Consider the following 21,785-nt stretch of genomic DNA (forward strand, 5'->3'; position numbering starts at 1 on the left):
TGTCTTCTTCCAGGAACTGGGTAAGACACCCCCAAGGCCTCAGCTAACAATAATGGAAGGCGTCAACTTATTGCATAAGCCATCTGATTCTTGGAATGATTCTAAGCAGATAACTCAGAGCCAGGCAGCTCTTTCCTATTCTCTTTTGTGCTTCCTGAGATCAAATGTGGACAACAAACAATCCGGCCAGCGTTCCAGGCCATGCTGGGGACTAAGAAGGGCACGGCAGCAATTCTGCGATAGCACTGAGGACCACTGACGATTACCAGGACATGTCATGAGGGAACAGGAATAGGCAGCACAGAGGGCTGGAGAGCCTGCACGTCTCAGGTGCAGGGCAAGACTGAGAGCCCCAGACATGGCAATGACAAGGAAGCCTCGTCCTTATAGGGCCCAATAACTCACCACAGCATAGGAATCCATTCAGCAGGATGCAGACAGTCTAACCCATAGGTTCTCAACCTGTGGGTTGTGACCCCTTTGGAAGTCACATATCAGATACTCTGCATATCAGATACCTACACCGTGATTCATAATGGTAGCAGAATTAGTTATGAAGTATCAAGGAAACTTTATGGCTAGAAGTCTCAACACGAGGAGCTGTATTCAAGGGTCTACAGCATTAGGAAGGTTGAGAACCACTGGTCTAACCTGTTCTCCACCTGACTAGGGATTAACTCCTGGGATTCTACCCTCCTCATAATTGTCCTCATCTATGCAGTGCCAATGGTTAGATGTCTAACTCCAAAAAGAAAGTCACCAGAAACTGTATTACCACCCAGCCCGAAAAAGGAAATTCTGACACATGCCCAGACGGGAATGCAGCGGAAGCTCACCTGTATAGGCAGAGCCCAGGTGGGAATGCAGTTCAGTGGTGCGATGCTGTTTTCACACCAAAAGAAAAGCTTATGGTAACAAACTGTTACCAGTTATTTTCCAGCCATTGTTTTCTATCTTAGTGCACCTACAGCTTCATGCGTGCTAGGCAAGTATGAAGTTACATACCAAGTTATGTGCCCAGCCCCTTTTTAGTTTGGATTTTTTCCCTTACATCCTCATAGATATGCATAATATACTTTAAAAATACCCACCACCACCCCCTTAAACCTTTCCCCACAATTACTGGACCCCCCTTCCTGTTTCCAACTAACCCTGTTTCTACTCCTCTTTTTGAAGGTATATATAGCCAAGTGAGAGAGTTTGACTTTGTATTTTGAGGTAGGGTCTACCTACTTGTCCAGGCAGGTCTTGAACTTGTAATCCTCCTGCTAACTCCTGAACAGCTGAGATTACAAACCTGTGTCTCCAAGCCCAGTAAAACATTCTCTTAAGAATCATCATGCCTGCCCTCTGAGCTCTACCTGTTTAATGAGGGGACCCATAGCCTGCCTCAGATGACCTGGGTCCTAGTGTCTTAGTTAAGAGTTCCTATCACTGTGGTAAACGCCATGACCAAAACCAAGTAGGAGAAGGAAGGGATTATTTGGCTTATCAGGTTCATCACTGAGGGAAGTCAGGATGGAAACTCAAACAGGGCAGGAACCTGGAGGCAGAAGCTGATGCAGAGGCCATAGAGGGTGCTGCTTACTGGCTTGCTTCCTCTGGCTTGCTCAGCCTGCTTTCTTATAGAACCAGGACCACCAGCCCAGGGATGGCACCACACACAGTGGGCAGGACCCCCCCCCCATCAACCCCTAATTAAGAATATGCCTTACATGCTTGCCAATAGCTCATTCTTAGGGGGGCTTTTTCTCAAATTGAGCCTGCCTCCTCTCTGATAACTCTTGCTGTATCAAGTTGACACAGAACTAGGCAGCACACCTAGATTATCAGAAAGGGACCAAGAAGACTTTGTAGGGGTGGTTCTGATGCTGAGGTTCTGTTCCCAGTTGGTTCTTGATCTGTCAGTAAAGAAGCCATGGGCCAATTGCTGGGCAGAACGAATAGGCGGGACTTCCTGGTCCCTGGAGGCAAGCAGACAGATGGAAGGAGAGGAGACACAGAGTTTGTAATGCTTCTGATGGATAAGAGGTGACCAGCTGTGTGAGATCTCAAATAGAGTGACCACACAGGCCACTCCTACAAGCAGGGGTCAAGGGCGCTTTCCCGGGAGCTTAGGTGGGGTAGCAAAGCTACTCGCAACAAGACTTACTTGAAATAGCCGATGACTGCGACTCCTGAACTTACAGTTGAGCTGCAGCCCAATCAACTCCTAAGTTGAAACCTTTGTGAGTCAGAAATGCACTCAACCCACTGACCCACTGCCGCTAGCCTGCTTCAGGGTGCTTGGCACGCTTCTGCCAGCCTGTGAACACTGGGCAAATTCACAAAGTTGTGTAAACAGCAGTGCTGTGCTTCCTCACCACTGTAAAGATGAAAAACCCTTGGCCTAGGCTCTAATGCCCAGGGCCAAGTGAACCAAGTGAACCCACACAGCCTTAAAGGGCAGACTGTGTCGCCTTCCCATACTTCGTGTTGTCATGAGCATTGGAAGGTCAACATCCAGACAGACTCTGTGAATGAGTTGTTTCTGTGAGGGAGGCAGACAAAAACTGAGAAAACGCCTGTGTTGAGAGAGCACCAGAGGGAGGAAGCAGGTGTCGACAGCTAGGGAATGGTGTGTCTGTGTTCTGACCTGAAGGACTGGGCCTTTTCTCTCTCCACAGCTTCTTAAAACAATTCAGCACCTCCCTACCAATATCTGATTCTATCTCAGCCACAGAAGCTGGCCATCTTTACAAATCCTTATGGCTGCTTGGTTCACACATTGTTGAAATGGTAACCATATCCCGTCTCTGTCTAGAACCATTGCTATCTTCAGGTCTTTTGTCAAGTAAAATAACCAACCCATGAGACAATCCACACACCTCTTTCACTCCTGCCTAAAAAGAGAAAATGGACTCTTGGAGGCTTTGCTTGGCCTCCCCAGCCTGCCATGCAGCAGCCTCCAAACTCAAGTGCAGAGCTGGATTCTTCCTGCAGGTTGTGCTCCCTCCCTTCCTGCAGGTTGTGCTCCCTTCCTGCAGCTCTCTTCTTTACTGGAGGCCCCAAACCATGGGCAGAGACCTTCCTCAGCACTCAGGTCACAATGCAATATTAACGGTGATGGATCACAGAGTGTAAGATACCCAAATGACTGCCAACAGAGACCTCAGCATCCCCATCGATCTCACAGGTCCAAGACTGAATGTGCTCATGTTTCTCAATGAGAAAAACCCACCGAAAGATAAGTCCTGTTTGGAGGACCATGTGTGGCAAGATGACAGCAGAAAGTGACATCTCTGCAAACAGTCTGGGCCAAGCAGGAGGCACCAAGCCAGATGCAAACTGCAGGAAACCCACCCTGGATCAACTGAAGAGAATGGGTTCGCCTTCTCAGGACAGCTGCCCCAGCACAGTGGGGAGCCAGAGGAGCTGCAACAAGCAATGGCGCAGAATTTGGAAAAACTTAGCATAAAAGGCCCTTAAGGGCTTCTCCAGCCAGCCTGTCCTCTGCAGCCTTCCTGGATCCGCTGCCGTGCACATCTTCCATGGCCCTGCAGAGCTGGGTGGAGGGAGACCACACTGACACATTCTCTGCAGAATCTCCTACATCAGGCAGCTGCCTGGTATGTAGCAGGAACCAGACAGTTCAAATGAATAGAATCTGAGAGATGGGAAAAGTGCTCTGAAAATGTTAACTGAAAAAAATTGCTTAGAAAGTAGTAAAAAAACAAACCCAATTAAAGTCTCCTGAAGGGTTAGATAAAGAAACTGAGCTATGGCTGTGGGACTGATCAATGCCCTGCAGACACTAAGAAGTGTATTGTGCACCCTGCATCTTTAAAGGGCACAGACCCACAAAACCAACAAAAGTATGGGCAGAGTCCTGCCTAGCTTCTGAAAATGCTCTGAAGCAAATGTAGGAAGGGGACAAAGGCACAAATGTTCACGCCCAAGGCTTCAAATTCAGAGGGCGACCAACTCCTTTGCTTGAAGCAGAGTGCAGGATAACCGTGAGGAAAGATGAAGCTACTACTGCTCACCCCCAGGCCTGTCTCACAGAAGGACAGTCATCTTAGTTCTGTTCTCATAAACCCAAGCATAAAGCCACAGCATGCTGATGCCAACAGAGCATCCAAGGTGAGGGTGCCTAAGCATGAGTGAGATGGGACCAGTCCTGTAATGGACATCAAGCAACATGGCCAGAGGAAAGCAAATGGTTCCAGACACGGAGGCTGCCCTAGAAAAAAAAAAAGAGATCACCCCAAGAAAAAAGGGAGGTACGTCTCCCCAAACACTTCACACTCCCAAGGACAAAGTGAGCGCACGGGAAGTCTCAGAGGAGATGAAACAGGAGAAATGAAAAAGGAGATTGGAGACCTTAAACTACTGATCAAGATCTGACCAAAATTAAAAGCAAGGTATATATTGCCAAAAACTGAATTAACTCAAGAAATGGAGAGAACAGAACTAACAAAACAAAGAGAAACAAATAGAAATGAAACACCAACATTAGCCACCCAATATGCAATAAACGCCAGGGGAAACAAATTTTAAAACAAAATGCATGCATGGGATTATAGCAAAAGTGCCCTGCAATGATTTTTAAAATCACTGTGCTGATTGCAAGCGCACAGTGTGTTTAACAACGGCTAACCCACTGAGCTCAGAGGAGTATCAGATTCTAGTCAAATTATCCTACCCAGTGACAAAAGCAGTCCTGCGTGCTAGAAAAGCACACAGTCCACAGCGGGGAGTGGGCAACGAGACAGGCAGAAGTCCGTGTTGTCACCTAAAACACTAGGAGACCATGAAGACAGCAGCCACCAAGTACAGAGAGGCCTACGACTACATTTGGACTTGGTACCTCAAATCCAAAAGCCTCTCAAAGGCAGACGTCTGCAAGTGTGAAACCCTCAGAGACCAAGACATCCGAGATACATTACACGGGTGAAAATAGAAACCTCCCTAGCCACAGTGAACAGCAGCAACACAGGAACAGGTACAGTGGCTCACACTAGCACTTAGGGAGAGGCAAAGGCAAGCTGACCTCTGTGAGTTCAAGCTCAGTCTGATCTACACAGAGAGTTCCAGGCCAGCAGGACTATTTAGTAAAAAGAAAGAAAAAGAAAAAGAAAAAAATTGAAATGAACCAAAATAAAGGTTCCGGGATGGGAAAAGTCATAGCTGACTGTAAGTATTAAATCTACATAAGGCACTGTGACAAACATCAACAGAAACCACAGGAGCTGTGGCGGCAGGGGTGGGGTGGTGGGGTGGTGGTGGTGGTGGTGATGGTGGTGGTGGTGGCTCAGTGGGTGGTAAAGTCCTGGCTGAGCAATACAATCCCAATCAGCATCCACATAAAGGCCGAGTACAACAGAGCCTGCACCCTCAGGTCTGGGATCCAACAGGCAGAGATGGGCAAATATCTCAGGCTTGCTGGCCAGGCTAACCTAGTCAGAGAGGTTTGGATTCAATGAGAGACGACCAACCTTGAAAGGGTAGGGGAGGCACTGGTGTGAGCCTCTCGCCTCTGTACATACAGTACAAAGAACTACACCCATATCAGCATACACACATCAAAAATTATCATGAGAAACATCCTATTATGGAAAATATCAGGTCTGAATGGTACTAGTGATATAATATCAATAGTTCTTCTTAATGAGAATTAGGGAAGCAGAAGAGAAAAATATGCTGGCACGCTTGTCCCCTAAGTTCATTGTTAGAACTGAAACTGTTTTTCATGAACTACAACTCTAACTTCATACTGATAAAGAGAGTCCCTGGCCTCAACCTTACAGGAACCTTTTGGAAAAAAATAATCTCTAGTGTTAAACATTTGAAGTTTAGCAAATTTTGTTCCTCTTTAGTTTCTTTGTTTCCATGGAAACTAACTAAATGTACCACTTTCGTTATAAAACAGCCCTGTCAGGTAACTCCACTTTCACAGAATTCCGTGTTCCCACCTTTGTCGCTACCCTTCTCTGACGCACTAGAAAGTGTTCAGAAAGAAGTTCATCTGTGTAACCAGAAGGTACTTTAGGTCGTTCTGCAGCCGAACAGCGATTTCTTTATAAAGCCCTTTTTAATTGGAGCAATCTGCCTTAGTAGAAAAGAAAACAGCAGACAAGAGTGTGCCCAGATGTTAACAGCGGCTTAATTGGATGGTGGGTGGGAAAGAGAAGCGTTGTCAAATTTCTGCCTTTTCCAAGGGGAAAGTCCAGTATGGCAGGCGAACAGGAGGCAATGATCAAAGTTTCCTGTTCCTAGTGCAGAGCTAAAAATACTACAGCCGTGTGCACACATCGAGACAGAAGAGGAACATGGAATCCAGCGTTCAAATAGAGTCTCCAGTGATATCTCCTTATCTTGTAAATAAGTGTATGTTGCTCGGATAGAATAAAGTAAACACTAGGCTTCATTGATAAAGTGTATCTTTGAATGTGACACTTCCGTCCTGGAGGACCATGGGGGCTCAATGCAGGAAGAACAGGACCTTGGATGGAGCCGTGGGGTGAGGTCTAAATTCCCCAGCACCTGTCAGAGTAACATGCATCTTTTTTGTGCATATTTTGTGCATTTGCTCCTTGTTCAAACAAATAACTACAGCTCTCAGACTGTGCCCTCAGGTCACCACAGTGCGTGTACAGATCTGGGCACACACTTATGTCAGAGGCAAGATCACACAGAACATAGCTCAATTTATATGGCACAATACCAGTGCTTTGAGACACCACTCAAAACGCTCAGCTTTTATGTACTTTTGATGGTTAGAAGTGAAACAGAGACGTGAAGGATGAGGAAAACAAACAGAAAACAGGAGGAGGTGGAGAGAAGGTAGAGAAGTAGGTGCAGATGAAGAAGAAGAAGAAGAAGAAGATAAGAGAGGTCGGTGTGAGCAGAAGCAAGAACTGCTAAGTAGCTCCAGAGGCATTACCTTTCAAACACCACAGACATGCAGACACTCGGCATGCTTCGACCATAAGGTCTGGAACATTCCAACTGTAACAGAACTCACCAGTGGCTATGGCCCAGTAAATGTCTGATCCATTCAGTAACTCACCACATGCTATGGGAGAATACACCTGCGACCCAGGAACTTGAAGCAGAATCCGAAATGGAGCAACCCGTGCGCTGGAATCCAGCACCGCGTCCAGAGCACCCACAAGGCGACCTTAAGGGAGACAGAAGAAAGAACACTTGTGAGAGGGCAGACCAGGCCAGGCAGCCAGCACACACCCACCTACTCCATGCTTGGAGCTGTCATGGTCTGAATGAGAATGGTCCCTTTCTTAGCGTGGTTTCTACTGCTATGATGAAACACCATGATCAAAAACAACTTGGGGAGGAAAGAGTTAATCTGGTTTGTAGTTCACATCACAGTCCATCACTGAAGGAAGTCAGGACAGGGACCTGGAGGCAGGAACTGCTGCACAGGCCATGGAAACCTGTTGCCTACTGGCCGGCTCTTTCACTATTATCCTGTCCTGGGCAGCCTCCACTATGCCAAGCCTCAGCTGTTCTCCATGGCCCACTTCACTTCATACACACATGCCTGGAACACAGCACCTGTGTGAGATGCTCAGTAAACACTTTCCAGAAGATTTCACCTCAATGGTCCTGGCCTCTTCTTAATTGCTGCTAATATCTCAGCCCCAGCCGACCAGTATCCAGTGTCCCAGCAGAGCAAAGATTTCACTTTAGTGGCTCTGGTCTCTTGTTAATCGCAGCCTATTCTTCAGCTCCAGCTGACCTGACACCACAGACTCTCCACACAAAAGGCCTGATAGAGTTTTTGCTTCCCTCTGAAGCTTCCCGAGTCAGGCCTCCACCCTCTGCATGTCTCTCAACATTCTTTATCTTCCTACCTCCCACAGAACAGCTCACTATACTTTGAACGATGGCTCTTCTCATCCAAGGTTCCAAAGTCCTTCCACAGCCCCCATAGGTTTGAATACTTGGACATGCTGGCAGAACTGTTTGGGAAGGATCAGAAGGTGTGGCTTTGACTAGGGATGGGCTTTGAAGTTTCAAAAGCTTACAGCATTCTGTTAATTCTCTTTGCCTCCCACTTGTAGATAAGGATGTAAGCTCTCAGCTCCCACTCCAGCATCATGCCTGACTGCCTGTTGCCCTGTTCCCAGATCTCATGGTCATGGGCTCTAACCCCAAGAACTGTAAGCCCCTAATAAACACTTCCATAAGTTGCCTTGGTCATGGCGTCTTACCACAGCAACTCCTTGATTTTCATGAGAGACGGCCCCACCCATTTCCCCAATATCTGGAGTCTACAGGCATCAGCTATGACAACAAAATCCGGGAAACAAGAGGATCGTCCCTTAAATCAGATCTTCATTCAAATCTGGCAATACCATTTCATGCTATGTGACTTCAAGTTGCCTGAACTTGCATGTAGCTGATTCTCCTGATTTGAAATGGATAACTACCTTGTAAAAATAACTGAGAGAATTACGTAAGTTAACATGTCTGTTCCTTCAAGTGCTGCCCGGCACTGTGTATGTAATGTTCTCATTACTACTTTATCATGAGCCTCATCCCAAATACTGAGTGATACTTCTACCTGCTCCAGAAATGTGCTGAGAGAGGAAAAACCATCAAGCCCTTCACAGATTGTGGGGCACACATGCACACGGGTGTGTGTCTATGTGTGTGTGTGTGTGTATATGTGTGTATGTATGGGTATATGTGTGTAAATATATATACATATTTAGACATGTATGTGATATATACCTATACAAACACATACATGATATATACACATATATACACATATATGATATACACACACATATACAGATACATGATACATACATATGTGTACACATGTGTGATATATACATATAGACACATATACATGATATGTACAAATATACACACATATATGATATATACATATATACATATACACACACACACCGCACAAAGGAGTGATTGTTTTTCCACTGTAATGGATGTGCCCCATGCTGAAGGCAAGCAATTGCATCTGCTCCCACCTAATCGTCTATCCACACATGGAAACCAGCCTGGGGGACTCTTACTGACTACACAACCCACTTCACATCTGGCTCAGCAGCACAACCCACAGGACAGCACCACTCATGACCTTGCGGTTGACTGGATGCTGTAGCTGCCTGCCACTGCCTAATATCCCATGAGGACTGTACCACATATCCAGCGGAAGATTCAAATTCAAGCTCCAAGCAAACTCCTAGGCCAACCACACTATAACAGAGAAGAAATAAAAAACCTCAAGTCCAGCTCTCAGATGCAGGGACCTATCTGCACTATGCTCTGTAATGGGTTCAGTTCAGAGTCCCGCGACAGATTTAGCCGTTGCCTGTAGCACCTGGGAACTCTGACTTTCATGCCCTTGACAGTTTTAAAGATCACTGGCTCGTTCTCAGTAGCAATGCCCCACAGTTTTAGTTTGCCTGATGTGGCAATCAGTCTCTGATGATGATCGTGGTGGTTACAAATGTCCATTCCACCACATGCTATCAGACAGAGGATTTCAACTCCTTCCTGTGATGTTTCCTTCCTCACTTGCTTAGGCACATGATGAAAGGTCAGACTGCTTGAGACTGGAGCGTGGCTTGCTGGTTAAGAATGCCTGCTGCTCTGTCCTGAGGAACTCGGTCTGAACACTGGGTGACCACAAGTGCTGGAAACTCCAGCTCCAGGGGCTCTGAAGCCCTCACCTGGCTTCTGCTAGCACCTTCGTTCACAGGTGTGCATATGTGCACATACACACACAAATAAAAACTGGCTAAAGCAGGCTGTTTAAAGGTGTCAGCCTCTGCACTCTAATGGTATTCAGTATTCTGTAATGAACAAGCCTCCCATGAACAAACTATAAATCCCGAATTTCTCAGCTTCTTGGCTTATTTACATCAGCATGGCTTCATCATGCATCCTGCTTTCAAACCTGGGTTATAATCTGCCACCGCTCAGACTTTACCTGGACACTCAGACTATCCCAGCTAGCCCCTTCGATGGTAAGTGTCTGCATCCTTCGAAAATGGCTTCATTGCTTTTTCTATTCGGTTGCACCATAAATGTACCATCTCTGCTCCCAACCTGGCACTAGCCATTTTTCCAAGTAAGTCTTTTTCCTTAGTGAGGCACTACATTTAAAAACCAGTCAGATGTGCTCACACCAGGATCTCAGTAAGGAAAGCTAAAAACTATGTCTATGAGTGCTGGAGAGCTGGTTAGGAGCTCTGGCTGCTCTTGCAGAAGAGACCAGGGTTCAGTTGCCACAGCAGCTTATAACAGCCCTTAACTTCAAGTGTGCGATATCCAGCGCCCTCTTCTGGCCCCCATATGTACTGCAATGCGGTGCACATAAATGCAAGCAAAACAACCATGCACCTTAAAATATTGTCTTTTAAAATTAAAAGATACTTATAAAATACAGGAATAGTGGCACTTTTTTTTTAATTCTAGCACTTGGGAAGCAGAAGCAGCCAGATCTCTGTGAGTTCAAGCCAGCCTGGTTGGTCTGCATAGTGAGTTTCAGGACAGGTAGAGCTACATAGTAAGACCTTGTCTTGAAAACACATACACATGGGCTAGTGAGATGGCTCAGCAGTTAAGAGCATTGGCTACTCTTCCAGAGGTCCTGAGTTCAATTCCCAGCAACCACATGGTGGCTCACAAACATCTGTAATGAGATCTGATGCCCTCTTCTGGTGTGTCTGAAGACAGCTACAGAGTTCTCATATAAATAAAATAATATAATAAATCTTAAAAAAAAATGAAAACACACACGCATATATATATTTATATATGTGTGCGTATATATGTATATATATATATGACTATATATACACAAAGATGTATGCAGTTATACATATAATGTGTGCAAATATATTTATGTACACATGTATATATATGTGTGTGTGTACATACATATACATATTTAACTTTCCATTTGTATTCATACCTATACATATGTGTGTATGTAGATATTTGATGAGTTTTATACCAGTACTTCCAATTACAATTAACTACATCAGTATTCTTTGCAACTTGCAACTACATCAAACACAACACTGAAAAAATCCTTTTGAGCAAGCTCAGTGTAACCCCTAAGTAACCATTTCCCTGCATAGGCCTTCTGAGTAAGGATTACAGACATGCCTCTCCAAGCCTGGCTTTCATGACTCTTAGCATGCTTGCTTATCAGTCAGTCTTGTTACAAACAAGATAACCTCCCTGGCAGTTGCCTTCTCACCCTCTCCAGCCTCCATCTGTCCCACAAGCTCCTCGTTCTGCCCAACCCAGTGACCTCCTCGGGAGAAGGAGAAAGGGCACAGGCACGTATACCCAGTATTATTCAGGCTACTTAGAAACCACGCCTCCTTCCGGGGTACTCCCATAGTCCAGGTGACTGAGCAGCTGTCCTCCGGAACAGGGCCTCTCCTGATAGGAAATTTAAGCAGCTGCTAAGCAGGAGGGCTAAAGGTGTGTTTGCAAAAGACTACTGAGAGAACACATTTGCCTAGCAAAGGTGGGATAGGGTGGGACAGAGAGGCCGAGGAGAATTAGAAAGGGTCTAAATGCCCCACCCACCACCCTGCCCATACCCTTGGCATTTCCAAGACTGATCTAGAACACACAGGAAGCTTCATTTTGTTTGCTTGGCAGTGCTGGAGACTGAATCCAATACAGTGTACACATTAGGCAAGCACTGACCACCAAGCTATCACCCCAGCCTCCTGAGGAACTCAAGGAACCATGAAAATAAGGCTGGAGGAGAGGTGTGAAGCCCTGCAGAGCAGCCACAGAAAAGCAGGGATCCTTTTGGCTGGAAAGAGCGGTTGTTCCCCTCTATAAGACTCAGGAGCTTTTGAGAGGTCAGGATGTCTCTCAGCCCCTTCAGCTAGTGGGGAAGGAAAGCTGTGTGTGGAAAGCCACGGGGGACTTCCACTCTCTTCACAGAGCCTGGACGTTATCTCATTCACACGGGACAACACTGAGCAGCCTGAGAGTGGGGACTTTTCCTCAACTCACCAAAGAACCGAGGGAGGTCATAGATCAGACCACAACCCTGAAATCTAGAGACACCAGGAGAATCCAGTCACAAGGGCGGTAGATCTCCCTGGTCTGACGCCATTAACTCCAGGACGACTGAACAGTGATGCTGGTAAACCGTCGAGTGTGGTTGAGTGCATGAAAGAAAAATCCCAAGACTACAGTCTTAAGGGAACCCCCTAACCTGCATGGCCTTTAACGCCAGGCACCCACCAGGCTTGGAAGGTGAAGAGTAAGGATTTGCAATGGCTTCTGGGAATTCTCCATCAACCGTTCCATGGCTGTGCGTGGAACAGCCCTTCCATGACTGTGCGTGGCAGTGCCTTATCCAAGCTAGAGAAGAACACTGTCTGAAACTGACATTTCCTGGCTTTTCTGTCCCCAAAGGCAGAGAGAGAATGACCAAGGAACATATACGAAGGTCACAGTCCCATCACGTCTGCAATTTACTGGCATGATCACATAACATTTACCTTCCCGGTTACCAACCAACTCTCCAAAGTTCCTTGTTCAGTGATGGTGGATAAGAGGGAAGAATGCTGACTCAGACCACCTGAAGACCCCTTAAAGGAGTTCAAAGGCAAAGAGTGTCTGAGAGATCTGAAAACCCTGGTATCGCATTTCTGTGGTGGCATGGTATATAGTCTGTGTTTATGGTAGACACAGCTATAGCCAACCTTGAAACATGGTCCTAAATGCAGCTAGATGACCATTCCCTTGGTTCCTAGTACCCAGTCCAGTCCAGTTGGTTCACATAACAATGTCTGTTGGTAGGCAAGAGTTAAACCTTCTTGGAGGTAAATCACAGCCAATGAGATAGAGAAGTGGCACAGAGCATGCTGTTATAGACAGGGAGTTTGTAATAATTGTATTTAACAGGCTAACCCTTCTCACAGGAAGGCAAGAGTACAGTAAATTTAAGTAGAGAGAGGAAAACTCTAAGAAAGGATTTAAAAGCCAACCTGCAAATCCACACCCAGACAGATTATCCTTCAAAATTGAAAAGAACGGCACAGGGCAGCAGGAGCCTGTAATCCGCTCTGGTAGGGACACAAGCTCATGAGAAAGAAAACACCACCAGTCCAGCCCTCAAATCTGCACCCAGTGGAACCGTTCTTAAAACTGAGAGTACTCAGCACAGCCAAGCATGTCAGTAAGCCAGCACTTGGGCACAAACTGAAGGCCGGCCTGGAATGTATAGCAAGAGTTGGTCTGAAAAAAGGTAATAATAATATTAAATATTCCTTTTAATCCTGGAGGGAGCTGAAAAGATGGATCAGCAGTAAAGGAATTGCTGCTCTTCCAGAGGACCCAAGTTCAGATTCCAGCACCCACTTGGAGGCTCACAACCATCTGTATGTAACTCCAGCCCCAGGGTATCTGACGCCCTCTTCTGGCCTCTGGGAGCACTGCACACATGAGGTGTACTGACATGCATGCAGGCAAAACACTCTCACACACATAAAATAATACATATATATACATACATATATGTATGTGTATATATATATGATATGTATATGTGTGTATGTATGTGTGTATATGTATATATAGGGGATATATATATCTATCTATATATATATATATCCTAAAAGAGAAAGGAAACTGATTCCCAGCTAACCAACCCACAAAATTTCTTCAGGGAAAGAGACTCCTGTGGATCGAAGACTAGACTTTGCTCAAAAAAAGCAAACAAATGGACTCATATATGGCATTCAGTTACAATCAGAAAAAGGGGTTGAAATAGATAATAAGTAGTGGGCAGTTAAAAAAAATGTTAGAAATTACCTCTACTACATCACCATATGACTTTACTTGGTTTTTGTAGAAATACAACTAAAAGTGACTTTTTTTTTCCAGTGTATATTTTTTAAATGACAGATGCTGTGTTGTATCAAATAAGGTTAAAAATAAGAAAATAGTACCTGAACACCAATTTTATCTTATTTTTAATTTTTATTTTAAGATAGGGTCTCACGTGGTCCAGGCTCACCTCACTGTACTTGCTCAGAATGACCCTAAGCCCACAATTCTCTTCCTTCCACCTCCCAGGTATTGAGGATATGGGCTGCGTGCCACCGTAACCCTCTTAATGTTTACGAATACACTATGCACACTAGACAAGACACGTTCATCAACACAGAGTGCATTTTAAAATGTGGCATATACATTTTATTAAAGTTTTATTTAGCCATAAAATCAATTTATGACTTTACGTGGTTTGGGTCTAAATATACCAACTAAAACTTATTTCAAAAGCCATAAGGAGCCAAGTGGTGATGGTGCATGCCTTTAATCTCAGCAGGAAATCCCTGTGAGTTTGAGTCCAGCCTGGTCTACAGAGTGAATTCCAGAAAAGCTAGCACTACACAGAGAAACCTATCATGAAACAAAACAAAACAAACATAAAGAACAAAACTTTGACATTTGCAGAATGGATGGAACCCAAATCATTGAGCAAAGTAAGCCAGGCTCATCTAAGTGTGTGTGTGTGTGTGTGTGTGTGTGTGTGTGTATGTGTGTGTCTGTGCGCGCATGTGCATAAGGGGGCATGTGCACCTGTGTACGTTTATCTGTATGTGTGTGCATGCATGCCTGTGCATGTGTGTGCATGTGTGCGCACACACACATTTGTATATGTGTATGTGAATGCACATGTGTATGCGTGTATGTGTGTGTGTCTATGTGCATGGATGTGTATATGTGTGCATGTGTTTGCAAATGTGTGCAAATACACATGTGTGCATGTGTGTATGTGTGTGTGTGTGAGTGCATATGTGTATGCGTGTTTAGGGGGGGTTCTATTTGAGAAAAAGGATAGGAAGGAAGAGGACCAGGGGGTAAACTGAGTAAATAAATTTTAGACAAAGCAAATTTCATAACAGAAACACTATCAGGGTTAAAGAGAGGCATTATGAAATGCTAACAGGGCAGATCCTGCAGGACCTCGAGCACACACCTGATGGGACATCTGCCTATTTTGACATCAGTGGTAAACTGTGGGGAAAAGAGATAAGACCTGCGTCCTAGTTGGAAGCGTCAATGCCCATCTTCCCGTAACTTGCAAGGCAAGCTTGCACACAGCAGTGAGTGCACAGCCTCCTGGAGCAGTATTAAGTCAGCTGACTCTAATCTGCTCACCCATCCCCTCATCAGCACCAGCCAGTGCATCTCAAGTTCACAGTGATGTGTACCAAGGACCTAACAGCAATGCCACCTGAGAGAAATAGAGATCGTGAAATCACATCCTTGTGCAACAGTGGAGTTAAACCAGACACCGAGGAGCAGAGAGCAAGCTGAAAATTACCCAAAATTTAGAAATTGAACAACTTTAAAAAACATAGGTCAAATAAAAACCCTCAGGAGAATTTTTTAAAATATTTAACAACATGTAAGAGAAATTTTACAAATTAGACCACAGTGTAATTTCCTTCTGCTTAGAGGGAAATTACAACATCAGGTGCATGCGTTAGGACAGTACAAAGACCTGGAATCAATAACTTAAGCCAGTAGCTAGAAAATGAAAGAACAATCTGATCCTAATGCAATGAAATATCAGAGAGAAAAATCAATAAAAGCTAAAAGACAGGGAAGAAAATAACAGGAAAAGATCACTAGAAATTGTTAAAGCCCTACTTAAATCCAGGGTCATAAAAGAAGAAAAAGACAAGAAACCAATATTATAAAGGGAGGGGAGGCAGGGACACAGCCATGTCTGCCAGCCTGACAAAAGCCTGGGTCCTGATCCCCACCAGGACACCAACTGGGTATGAGGTTTCAAACCTAAATAATCCCTGCACTTCATAGGCAGAGGGCGGTCAAAGTCCCAGGTCATGTGGGGCTAAGGCGGTGTTCAAGTTGTGGAGACCCTCCCGGGAGGAAGGGATTAGAGTTGATGACTATAAAGAGATAACTGTAAATAATCTTATGCCTCCAAATTCAGGAATTTACACAACATGACACAATCCTTTACAGAAACGAATCACCAAAGGAGAGGGGCAGCGTTTGAACAAACCTATCTAGCGAAGGCACAGAATCAACAACCGATGGTCTGAAAGAGTACGCAGCTCAGATGTGCTCACGATAAAATAAATACTGTGCGACCTTAAGGGGCAATGATGGCATTCTCTACGATCTCCTTCAGTAAATACTTGTGTAGTACATTCTACTGTGATAGCAAACCCTGCATCCCTGAAACAACCAAATTAATAAAACTACCGAAAAAAAAAAAGAAAGCTGTCCTGTTGTCCATGCAAAAACTCCTCAACAAAACAAACAAACACAAAAAAGTCCAATACTTATATAAAATGAATTAAACTCTATAGACAACTGCGACTCACTCAATATATATTAGAAAATACGTATCATCAAGGTAAAAGTCTTGTGTCAACTGGTACAGAAAAAGATCTGGGAAAAAAATATCTACCACTCATGACTGATTTAAACCAAACCAACCACCTAGGACGTAGGAATCTCTGTAACTTGGAAATCTCTCTCAACACAGACAGAGCCCCTACAGTCATCCAGTTCAGAGGCAAGAAACTGAAACAATGTGGCAAGGATGGCTTCTCACGAGCCATGCCCACTAACATCATACCGAAAGTCCTAACTGACTGATGCAGCAAGATGAAAAAGGAAATAAGATGTGTCAGAGGGAAGAGAAAATAAAGTCTGGTTCACAGATGACATGTTTGTTCCACAACACCCAATGTATCTTAGGGAACTAGTAACCCAAAGTCCTAGCAAGACACCATGTCATCTATGACAACAACTGCCCTACTATGTGCCAGGAATGAATATTGAGGCTCTGAGGGAAAACAAAAACAAACAAACAAAAAAAAGTCACTCTGGGCGATAGTAAAAGGTACGAGTCAGGTGCAGGCTGGACTACTAGGCACAGATCCGTGTGCATAACGCTGCAAAGTGCGGATGGAGAGCAGAGAAGTATAAATGGACGGTTCTGAGCTATTACAGTGGCGGAACCTTCCGATATCATCTGTAGATGCCATCCGACACCAGTAAAAAGCCCAGCATGCTATTTATAAACAGCGACAAATGATTGTAACATCGGAAGGGAAAAGCAAAGGTCTACAAAAGACTCAAGGTGATTTACAGCCGCGTGGCAGGGCAGAGCTATGATGACTGAGTGTCACACAGGCCAATAGTAGATCCTGTAGCCAGGCAAACAGGATCCATGCAGAACAGACCCCACAGATGCCATCAGTCATCCATCTGACCGTGGACAGGGAGCAAAGGCCACTTAGTGGGAGAAGTCCTTCAGCAACTGGTGCTTACCCGAAAGAATTAACACCGCAGCCATAACACCATTCACAAAAATTAACGCAATTAGCCTACTTACGGTCTGAAGCATGAAATGCAAACCATGCAGGTTCCAGAAGAAAACAGAACGCGTCGACCGCCCTGACTGGGACCGATCCTCACTGGTTTTTAAGAAACTACAATCTAACTGTACAAGAGATTTGTGAACCAACTCACTGAGGTGAGCAAGAACTGTATTCGTGTGTAACTGGAAATAAATGGAGAAGAAACACAAAGAATTCATGTATGTATGCATGCATGTATGTGCTCCATGGGGTATGAATGTATGTATGCATATATGTATGTATGTATGCATGTATGTATGTATATCTCCATGGGGTATGTATGTATGAATGCATGCATGTTTGTCTGTGATTCATGGGTATGATGTATGCATTCACATATTTATGTATGTGTTCCATAGGGTATGTATGCATGCATGTATGCATATGTATGTGCTCCATGAGGTATGTATGTATGCATGTATATGTGTGTTCCATGGGTTATGTGTGTATGTATGTGCTCCATGGGGTATGTATGTATGCATGTATGTATATATGTATGTATGTATGTATATATGTATGTGCTCCGTGGGCCATGGCTTACCAGTCCTGGTACTATTACACATAGCTGCTAGAAATGAAACACCAAGGAAGAGAACAGCAGAGAAAGTGCCCTTGTCCACACCAAAGCAGACATTTCCAGGGAGGGAAAAAGGCAGACTGATCAACATGGGAGATGACCAACAAGCATGGATCCTGTCTGACTGACTACAGACACAGACTGCTACCATGCTGGTTACAGTCAAAGGAATGCCCATGCAGCTAACGATACAGCACTGTCTCTGGACATAGCTCCAAGGATGCTTGTAGAAGAAACTGGTGTTTCAATCCATAGATTGAATAAAGAAGATCCTGCCTTCAACCCAGGAGGTCACTGTCCAGTCATCTGAGGGCCCACACAGAACAGAGAAACAAAAAAAGTGAATCCTGCCTTTTCGCCAGCTCAGGGCGTCCTCCTACTGTGCTTGGATTCTGAGGCAGAGAGGTTCCCGCTTGAGACTACTGGACTTACTCCAGCACACCGCACCCCAGGACCCCAGCTACATCACCAGTTTCTCTAGTTTTCCAATTGATAGTTGACTAACCAGTGCTATGAATTCTCAGTCTTCACGACTGCACACATAAGTCCCACGACAAACATCTGTATCCATCCCTCCTTGAGGAAACAATGAAATGAAAGGTTTTCATCAAGGCAGAGCCACACATATTCATACACACACAGACATACACACACACACTCATTCACTCTCATGAGTGCACACATGTAATTCAGAGGTGACAGTTCTCTGTGCCCTTCCCTGAAATCCTTCCGGGGCAACAGGCTGTGTCAATAAAAGTTCATGGTCTTGATGTTATGATTTTATGTCATCATAATATATATATATATATATATATATATATATATATATATATATATATATCATAAAGCATATATATGTGTGTATATGATAAAAGTTAGGATATAGAAGGCTTATAGACGAAGGATAAACAATGTGTTTTAAGCCAAGTATCACTACAAAAGTTTTTGTTTATAAACTGAAGCAAGCCAAATAAACAACAAAACTCGCACTGTGAACTATGACAATTGTTCTTGAAAAAAAGAAGTAGTTTGGTGGAGACTTGGCACAGCCCATACATAGCACGCCTCGGAGCCATGGTGATGGACATCTCAGGGTTTGCCACGTGAGCTCCCAGCATACTCACAGACCACCCTGTTATATAGCAGTTCCCTCCAAGATTAAAACTGCCCAATTTGGCGGCGGGGGGCGGGGGAGGGGGGACTCCTTAATATACAGCAAGTTCTAAAGTGTTTCTCAACCTGAGGGTACCAAACCCTTTGGCAGTTCAATGATCCTTTCACAGAGGTCACCTCGGACAATTAGAAAACACAAATAGTTATATTACAATCCATAACTGTGGCAATTTTTACTAAAGTAGCAATGAAAATAGTTTTATGGTTGGGGAGGGAAGTCACCACAGCATGAGGAACGGTATCAAAGGGTCACGGCGTTGGGAAGGTTGAGAACTGCTGCTCTAAAGTGAACTGAAACAATCAATAATAATTGGTGGTGGTGATGATGATGGTGATGGTGATGATGATGATGATGATGATAGCATCAGAATCGTCCACAGACAGCCAGAAGCTGTTTACAGCCAGCTTCTGAACTCAGCAATGATGTCATCCCTGAGCGACAGGACCCATCTGAGTCCGTTGCCATGGTTCCCTGCACGTACATTACCTGTATCACCTACGCATCACCTGCATTGCCTATGTCATGGCCCAGATAAAAGACCCCGACCCTGACCCATTGCCCTCTCGTGCGCTCACTCGTGGGCGCTCTCTCACTCGCTCTTGCTCTCTCTCTCTCTCTCTCTCTCTCTCTCTCTCTCTCTCTCTCTCTCTCTCTCTCTCTCTCTCTTCCTTACTTCTTTCCCTCACCCCCCTTCAGGAGCTCCTCTGTCAATAAAGACCTCTCACGTGAGAACTGTGCTGGCTTGGTGTGATCTGTCCAGGAATATGCCACCTCATATTATTGTTGTTGTTGTTATTATTATTTAATCCATCATGCAAGAAAGCACCTTAAACTCACAAAGTAAACAACTGGACTTCAGAAAGTCCCTGAAACTGACCACATTCACAAGGCCCCTCCCTTGCCAAGCTTATATAAGCTGAAAGGGCAGCTGAGGGACACTTGCAGATAAGATAAGCCCAGGGGCCTAGATGGGGCTCAGGCCAACTGAGCTATCAGGAAGGGCCACTCTCCACCCTGTTGAGCTGCCTGCAGTGCGTTCAAGGTTTCTAGGCTCCATGAACTGTCACCCATGCTGGGGTGGGCCTCTGGTGATGCAGCTGTCGTTGAGTCATGTGTGCTCCTATAGGTGACCCCTAACCCATATTTCTGTAAATAACCCTACTGCAAAACTCAGCAGTTCACTAAGTTGGATGTAGTGGGATCCTTACTCTTCCGTCTGCTCTAGGCTCCCTCTCTGGGGTGGGTAGGCTTCTGTTCCCAACTGCCAGGGACAGTGTCATGCAACGCCTCCAAAGGAAATGTTAGCACTGCGCAATGTCACCCTACACAGGTACAACACCCATCCTGTTACTTTGTACCCTTTTCAACATTTAGACAATGTTTCAACATGTCTAAACATATTTAGACATGACACTATGTTACAGCTACACATAGTTTCCAGTGCTGTGGCATGTTTGTAGCCTGGAGCAATAAGTTACAGCATCTACCATAGGTACACAATGGTAATGGTGCCCAAGTGTGTAAGTGTGTTTCAGTGTCACTGAACAGCAGCAGCAGTGTGTCTCTTACAACCCACCCCTACTGTTGCATAGCATAGAACCCTGTATGTGCAAGAATCCTCCCAGGCTCGTCTCTGCAGATCACTGGCAGAGTTGCTTAGAGAAATGCAACACTGAGCATCGTGGCATTCTCTTGTAGTTGTAGGGCTTGGGATGCTGGGGCAGGAGGGTTGTCTCATTGCTGCAGTTCAAGGACAGCTGGATTGTACAGTAAGCTGCAGCCAGATCATCTGTGACACTGCAGCACACTTACACACTTGGGCACCATTACCATTGTGTACGTATGTTCTTAAAACAATGTCTAGATATGTGCACATCCATGTGTTACTGTGTGTTGTACACATATCCCCTAGATCCAGAATTGGTGAGTAGACACGCAGCTCCCTGAGCTGGTTCTGGTACCTCTCACCAATAAAATAAGCTGTTACCGAAGTAATTGGATCTGTGCCCAAGAATGGAGAGAATGTTCCTTCTGGAACTATGGCAGGAGATAGTCAAGATGTGCCAGGCAGTATGGAAGCACTAAACACACCAGACACACACACACACACACACCACATACATACACATACCCCACATACACACTCACACATTCACACCCACCCACTCACACACACATACACACTCACATACACATCAGCTCCGTAGCACAGCACTGACTTCACCTGGCAAGGCCCTGCTTTGTGTACACAAGGCCAGGGTAATTAACTGGCTATTTAATAGCTATTTAATAGTCAGCTGATCTGTAACCTTTACTATATAACAACATACACAAAGACTGGAGCTGCTGTTCTGCCTACTATTATAGTACATCAGTATCACTTCAAAAGCCACAGGCATACTGTACCATCAGTCACAGGAGAAACTGGGATTGGGGTAGCAAGAGCTCTGGGTTACCATGACAACCATTTCAGTAACTCCACAGCTGTTCTAAATGTGATAAGGAAACTCAGGCCAGCCAATGGCCATTAAGAGATGTGTCGCAAGTATGATGGGATCCACCTGAAACTCACAGCCAGAGCAGGAGCCATGCCAGCCAGCCAGCC

The 21,785-nt window shown here is 44.9% G+C and overlaps 1 protein-coding gene across 2 annotated transcripts in view; it reads right to left on the reverse strand.

Moving 5' to 3' along the window:
* The window catches only part of Tbc1d8 (TBC1 domain family member 8), a 109,501-nt gene that overhangs the window by 49,040 nt on the left and 38,676 nt on the right, over positions 1-21,785 (reverse strand). Inside the window, exon 2 of one of the 2 annotated variants that reach the window (XM_029476619.2) lies at positions 7,007-7,162. In XM_029476619.2, the coding sequence (XP_029332479.1) occupies positions 7,007-7,162 (156 nt within the window). The remainder of the gene's footprint in view (positions 1-7,006; positions 7,163-21,785) is intronic. The other variant, XM_021185175.3, reaches the window with a different exon arrangement.

The sequence above is a fragment of the Mus caroli genome, unplaced genomic scaffold, assembly GCF_978045245.1.
Source record: "Mus caroli unplaced genomic scaffold, Mus_caroli_1 scaffold_1, whole genome shotgun sequence".
NCBI lineage: Eukaryota > Metazoa > Chordata > Mammalia > Rodentia > Muridae > Mus > Mus caroli.